Source organism: Lolium rigidum, chromosome 7 (assembly GCF_022539505.1).
Source record: "Lolium rigidum isolate FL_2022 chromosome 7, APGP_CSIRO_Lrig_0.1, whole genome shotgun sequence".
Classification (NCBI taxonomy): domain Eukaryota; kingdom Viridiplantae; phylum Streptophyta; class Magnoliopsida; order Poales; family Poaceae; genus Lolium; species Lolium rigidum.
This window is the reverse complement of record NC_061514.1, coordinates 356929542-356936763: the sequence shown is the minus strand read 5'-3', so window position 1 is coordinate 356936763 and position 7222 is coordinate 356929542. Positions and strand designations below refer to the sequence as shown.

Sequence of the window (7222 nt, the reverse complement as noted above, 5' to 3'; positions counted from 1 at the left end):
CATCAAAATTTATTTTTTTATAGGAGCCACAGAATTTTTTAGTTTTTTGTTTTTTGAAAACTTGTGTATGAACATAAAATGTGTAGATGTGCATGAAAAAAAATTATTTTAATTTTTTTAACACTTTGAAATGTAGATTCACACAACGAAAGTAAATGCTCCTATGAACCAAAGTGAATATCCCAAGTTCCTACTTTTTGCTAGGAAGATCGCCCGTTCCGCTACAAAAGCTGAATTATCCTCCTTCAAATACATACATATACTCGTCGCATTGAACTGTCTCAGAATCTCAGATTAATGTCACGATCGATGACCCATGAAAACGACAATTCTGTCTTTTGTACAGCGTTGCACAGAATTTTGATAAGAATCAATCAGAAATTCCGTCTTGATTTTCTCTGCTATCAATATGTACAGTGGTACGTACCATATACTGTATACACAAAGAATTGAAACGATTCAGAGAGAAAAATCGTCTTGATTTTCTCGCTGAAAGTATGTACAGTGCTACGTATGAAGAATGGAACGGACAAAAGAAACGCCCACACGCCTAGCTAATACGAACACGACACGATCCTTACTATCTATGCACATCGTCGATCTTCCTTTCCTAGTCTTCCGAGTAATACAGCCCCTCGTCGTCGTCGCCGGACGAGGAGGAGACCGAGAGGGACCGGCGGTAGCTGTAGAGCACGCCGGGCCGCCGCGCCACCCAGGCGCCGCCTCGCCCGGACGCCGGCACGTAGTAGTACTCGTCCGGGTCCGGCAGGGGCATGCAGAAGAAGAGGTAGAGGCAGCCGGCGAGGCGCTCGAGCTCGTGCACGGGCGGCGCGAACAGCGCGCGCAGGACCTCGTCGGCCCGCAGCCGGCGCCGCTGCCCCGGCCGCGGCGCGCCCTGGCACAGCTCCGCCGGCACCCGCGCCGCCGCCGCCAGCCACGCGCTGCTGAACACCATCCGGTCGCTGGACGCTTTGCTTGTTTGGGAGGAGAGGAGGAGAGATGGCGGGCGAAGCTAGCGGTGGCGTGGTTCGGCGGGAAAGTTGGGGAGGCGCGAGCCAGCGAGGCGAGCTGCGCACGTACTACGCAGGGTGTAATATACGCCGGGCGGGGAAGACGAATAGGTCCATCGGGGTTGTCTTCGTACGTGCCGGTGTTGGTCTTGGTAGCTTCCGGCGGCCGCGGCGACCGCGCGTCGGAGGATTTGCCTGGGTTTTCTTCGCGGCTTTTGACTGGTTGGTTGGTTTCGCGCGGCGCCCCGACGGATGGGATGGGTGCAAGTGTACAGAACGCGTGCCGCCCGCGCGGCGAATGGTCGGTCGTCGGCGCGCGCCGCACGGTGCCGTGACCATCTTGAATCCTTCCGGTGTCCGCCGACGGCGATGGCTGGATCGGCCAGGTAGAAGGCACACGTTGTACTACTAGTCCGGTCCACCGTCGCAGCATCCTGCATTTTCCAGATTCCAGTGTCACGGATAAATGCAGACCATTTTACCATTCTAGAGCACAATCTATGTGTCACGGACAAAATGCGGACCGTTCTACCATTCTAGTAGAGCACAATCCATGCATCACAAACAAAATGTCGGCCGTTTTACCATTCTAGAGAACGGTTCAAGTGTCTATCAGCTCGTCGTTCCTGCTTAAATTGTAAGAGCATCTTCACTGGTGGTTATCGACATATTTTAGAGTTCAATAAAATAGCCGTCAATCCATGTTGACCACTACCCACAAGGGCTGGGATGGGGCACGGCACTCCGCACCACAACATACAACCTCCCCAGGCCCACTTGGCGGCCGGTATGACCACTCTCTTCCACGGGTCATATATGTGTCAACGCCAGCCGGATAGACTTCCGAGACACTGAGTAATGGCGCCACCCTCACCTACCGCGAACAACCTTCTATTTACCACCTCCGCTCGTACATAGTACGTCGAGTCTGCCCTTGACGTCGCCTCTCGATCTCTCTCTATGTGTGTGTATCCCATCGTCGACATGGATAGACGGACTAGCACGAGGCCGCCGAGCTTGCCAAGTACGCATCCTAGTGCCGACTAAAGTGACGGTGCCAAGGGTCTAGGCCATCAGCTTGGACATGGTGCACGTGCCAACAACCAACATAAGAATGTGTTGTTTCTAGACCCACGGCACCACGGTGACTACTAGCCAACACTATTTCGCGTGGAGGCGGCGCTTAACCGCTTCATTAGTGAGCATCCACCACCAAAGAAAAACATCGTCGAGCGGAGGCGTATATGGTTAGTGCCCAGCTACACCGTCAAGGAAATCATCAATGTCGCTCGCTCGCCACCAAGACTTCATGCGGCCGGCTACGGAGGCTGGCATCCTCAATGTCGACTCCGACGAGGAAGAGTAATTTACATTTTAATTTTGAATGAAATTTGTTGGTTTCATTGTTTGGTTGTTTTATAGGGGGCGCCAATGTAGACAGCCCCTCCCAATACGGAGGAAAGCATGTGACAACACCTTCAATAGCACTTTGCCGCCTACAAGTCTCAGAACGGCCGGGGGGCGTTGATAGAGGTTGTTGTTCTCGTGAGGGGCAGCTCTGTGATGCGTAGTACACGTTTTATCGAGTAGGGTATACTTACCATTATACCCAAAATCATGTTGTCGAGGGCCCTGCCCACGGCTGAAGTCTTATTTTTAGCGAACTGGCCTTCAAGTCAGGGCAAGTCAACGTTGACCTGACGAACCTTTGGAAAGATGCGCGCTACCTGACACGTATCCTTATTGCAATTTAAAGTTAGATTCGGATAATTCGAGCACATATAATAATATTTCTTTTTGTGTGTGTGCCGCAAGATCGAAGGTAGGCGATTCTCGATAGTACAAAATTGAAATGGTATATGCCTCGGAATTACTTAAACTCGGAGGCCGTTGCACTTCATCAGAACCACTACAAGTGCCTATCAGGATAGCATGACGAGTTACAGGCTGAATAAACTACTTAGGATCATTACTCTGTTCCGAATGTCATTGCACAGGACATTTTCCTATTTGCAGCAACGAGAAAAGAAAGAGGAGCAGAACTACATATGGGTAGCCAGATCAACGCACGCAATCAATCGAAACAAGTACAGAACCTACTGGCGTTTGACTTATTATGCGCTAATCTAGCGGAAATACTCTCCAACACGACAACGGCCTCAAGGATTCTTCCATTTCCGTCTACTCGTGCAGAAAGCCTTTCTCCTCAAGATAAGTTACCACCTGTTCCGCCATGTCAGAGGGTGAAGGACATACGCCATCCACTTCCTTGATCTCAATCTGTAAAGTATAACAAAAGAAAGCATACATGTCAGAAGCAATAGCAACTTCGTGTCAATGGTAAGAAAGAGAATATGACGAAATCATGTTCTAGCTATTAAATGAATGGCTGTATCATATATCATATATTAAGAAAACAAACCAAGAATTATCTATTTAACAATAATGGATACAGCATTATATTCACTATTGTTATAACATTCAGAAAATCTAACTCATCACCATTCGCTCCCTGGTCTTGCAGAGAGCACAACCCCATGTCATCTAATCAGGAGCCAGGAGCAGAAGGAAGAGGGAAAATATTCACTATTGTTATGTCATCTTCATCTACGGGTGCTCACTGGCGGCCAGACAAGTGATACCTGGTGCACCTTGGCCTTAGAGAGATGGCCTGATCAGCAAGAGGTGGACAAGATGAGGTAGATAGCAGCAGATCTGGCGACAGAACAGTGAGGGGCCATCGCTGGGAGGAAGCCTCGGAGACGAGGTGGGCTGGGGAGGAAGAGGAAGAGGATGCATGGAAGGGGATGCAGGCAACCAGGTGGATTGGAAGAAGAAAGAAGCTGAGGGGCACGCGATAGCAATAGGACACGACTGGCCACGCCCTAGCTCTTCCCATTAACATTTAATATCCTCTACTGTTCTTCTAAACTACAGAGCATATTTACCATTCTCTTTAACATGTTGAGCATGCTTCTGATCCTACATGATTGACTATGTTATAATAAAAGAGAGACGAGTCATGCTCAGTTTTCCTAATCAAATTTTAAATTTAGTACTCCCTCCAATCCATAATAAGTGTCGGAGGAGCAATATTTTTAATCTGAACCATGATCCATATAACCCAGAAGAACAATCACATTAAAATATCCATAAGGCGCACTTTGACCATGTGAAAATTATAGCAATTAGCAAGTACAATATATGATGTACCTCACAATTTAATGGTGCTTCATAAGGGTCATCAATACCAGTAAAACCTGCAGCAAAACATAATTAGGATATTGAATTATTGAAGCATGAGAGAGCTATACATGGTTTAACAAGACAGGGCGGAAAAAATATTGCAAAATTATATGCAAAGAATGGTCAATTAGAGGCAAATGGGTGAAGACAAATCTACCCACAGAAAATTATCTTAGTCAAAATGTTTAGTTCGTAAGATGCTTAGAGCACACACTAGTATGGGCAAAAGGGCTTCCAGGTTAAATTGTTAACTAGATAACTCCTTAGCCAAACTTAAAATTGCACATACCGGCACCTAAAACCCAGTTCAAGTGATAAATTGACAGTAAAAGCTCGAGGAAACTCATAACAGAAAAATCAATGAAAGTACAAGGAAATCATATAGAAACTGAATCAGCTTTGATGTTGTCATGGCTAATTATGCAGTTAAGGCGTAGTGAGCTAGTAACAGAACCTAGCCTATAAACAATGATCCCACATTTTTGAGCTAAAACTGTAAGGGAGGCCATGTCAGTAAATTTTATTAACGATGACCACATTCATTAACACCATTACACTGAAAACATCATATCAAGCTCCGCAATATGTGCACTGACTAGCTTTAGCATGGTTCCATGGGTTATGGTATATTCCTATGAGTGTGTTCCTTTCTTTAAACATGCAAAATGTAATTCTATTTGGTTGTAAAATTAAGTTGAGATGTGATTGGTGGCCTTATGGACAAACCAGGCAGGGTGTACCGCAGCAACACAAGCCAAACTGAAGCGTGAAGCACTCTTAATTATTGACAGCTTGGACATCAAGGATTATATGATAACCTCACCCTTTATTTTTCCTGCACGAGCGAGCTTATAAAGGCCCTTTGGGTCCCTTGCTTCACACAATTCCAAGGACATGTTCAAGAAAACCTGCAAGGTTCACGAGAGTTTATTGAGCAGTCATAACAAAACCAGTAACAAAGGTAAGTTTACTAGAGACGGGAGTAAACTAAGAAGAATCCCTCACCTCAATAAAACTACCGTCTGACAATAATGCACGACACGACTCTCGGTCTCTCCTATACGGAGATATAAAACTAGCAATGCACACTAGACCTGCATCTGCAAATAGCTTTGCTACTTCACCTGCTCAAAGTAGTTGAAATAATAAGAGCGTAAATGGGTGGAAAATATAAAATAATAGCACAAGCATGGATTTTCTGTTTACAACTTTTTTTATTTTCACAGAAACATTGTGTTATGTGGCTGCTAGGGTTTGGGAGGGAGAGAGAGGGCTGCTAGGGCGCGAGAAGGCCGGCCGGGGGCCTTTTGCCCACGGCCGGGCAAGAGGGAAGGGATTTCCTTCTTAATTCTTGCTTGATTAGATTGATACATCTCCTCTCCATATATAGAGAGGTTTACTTGACTCCCAAGCAAGGCTTACTTGACCCCTAAGCAAACCATAAGACTAACGGGCCCAGGCCCATGACGTACTCTAACACTACACCCCACCTGGACATGCAGCTTGTCCTCGAGCTGCAACCTAAACAAACCATGACTCGACGCAACACAAACCTAACACCTAAAAACGAGCCTTTACATCTCGGCTTGTTTTATTACTCTCAACCTCGAAATGGACTCGGGACGCTTTATTGTTGACCCCCGAACATAAAGTGGACACCATCCGCCCATCGGACGTGCACCTGTACAGCCACCCGGATCCCATGGAAACCAGCGGGACAAAAGGAGCCCGCGCGGCCGGCGGCGGAATGCGGTGGTGCTACGCGGTGCGCTCCTCGTCGGTGACACCATGCCTTCTCCCCGCCGGATGACTCGTCGATGGCGCAGACTTTGAGGTCGCTGCCCGCGGGAAAACAAGCATGTCCGCCGCCCGTGGGGGAAACCGCACGCCCAAGATCCCCGACGCAGCGGACGAGATCGAGGTCCGTTGCGCAACGAAGCGCAACTTGGAGGAGCTGAAGCTGCAGATCACGCATCTCCCGCACACGCCGACGCACTAGGAGGCCGCGCGCAGCAGCCTGCAGCCTCACTGCCGCCGACACGTGGCGGATAGCGATCCAAGCCGGAAGCGGTGACGGCGACGGAGGGAAACGGACCTGGTGGAAGGGCATCCCGGGCGGTGTCAATGTAGAGCCCGGGGCCAAGGTCGCTCCCACACCGCCGAAGGCAGGGACGGCGTGGGTGGCGGCAGCGGCCGCTGCTGCGGTGTTGGTGGCGACGGCAGCTCGCCGCCGCCGTTGCGGCTGCCCACCGAACGGCGATGACAGCGTCGGTGAGGACAGCGAGCGCGCGGCGGCGGCGTTGGTGGCGGCGGCAGCCGTCGCTGTTCTTGTAAGCGCCCCGGTGGGGAAGAAGGCGGCCGGCTGTCGGAGAAGAGGGACCCCCGGCACCGAGGTAGGGCCCGGCCCGGAGATGGTGGACGAGCCGGCGGCGGGGATCGCAGCAGCCCGGCGTCGGGTGGCGGCGACGACGGCAGACAGCGCTCGGCTGCGGCTGCCCGGTGATCGCGGCGGAGGCCGCTCGGTGCGTCGGCTGCCACAGCAGCAGCGGCGCTGCCGGCGGCGTCCCGTAGGGACCGGCCGGGAAGAGGCGGATCTCCCGGACAGCGGTGATGAGATCGCGGAGGGCTGCGGTGATCTCCGCCGGGGAGAGAACGGCTGGGACGTCGGAGTGCGGCGGCGGCGGGTGGGAAGAACTCGGTGGAGGGCTGGACATGATCGAACCCGGGAAAGCTGATACCAAGTGTTAGGTGTTGCTAGAGGGATGGCGCGAGAGGGCCGGCCAGGGGCCTTGCCCACGGCCGGTGGCAAGAGGGAAGGGATTTCCTTCTTAATTCTTGCTTGATTAGATTGATACATCTCCTCTCCATATATAGAGAGGTTTACTTGACTCCCAAGCAAGGCTTACTTGACCCCTAAGCAAACCATAAGACTAACGGGCCCAGGCCCATGACGTACTCTAACACAT

At 50.3% G+C, this 7222-nt stretch overlaps 2 protein-coding genes across 2 annotated transcripts in view; both read right to left on the bottom strand.

The window, feature by feature from the left end:
- Positions 1–521: 521 nt before the first annotated feature.
- Positions 522–955, bottom strand: LOC124670708. Its single transcript, XM_047207184.1, has one exon. The coding sequence runs from the start codon at positions 953–955 to the stop codon at positions 611–613; it is 345 nt and encodes a 114-aa protein (XP_047063140.1). The 3' UTR covers positions 522–610.
- Positions 956–3114: 2159 nt separating this feature from the next.
- Positions 3115–7222, bottom strand: part of LOC124673643 (adenylyl-sulfate kinase 3-like) — a 6350-nt gene continuing 2242 nt past the window's right edge. Inside the window, exons 2-5 of the mRNA XM_047209684.1 lie at positions 5262–5380; positions 5080–5164; positions 4224–4270; positions 3115–3290 (exon numbers count right to left, since the gene is read on the bottom strand). Of these exons, the coding sequence (XP_047065640.1) occupies positions 3192–3290; positions 4224–4270; positions 5080–5164; positions 5262–5380 (350 nt within the window). The 3' untranslated portion in view covers positions 3115–3191. The remainder of the gene's footprint in view (positions 3291–4223; positions 4271–5079; positions 5165–5261; positions 5381–7222) is intronic.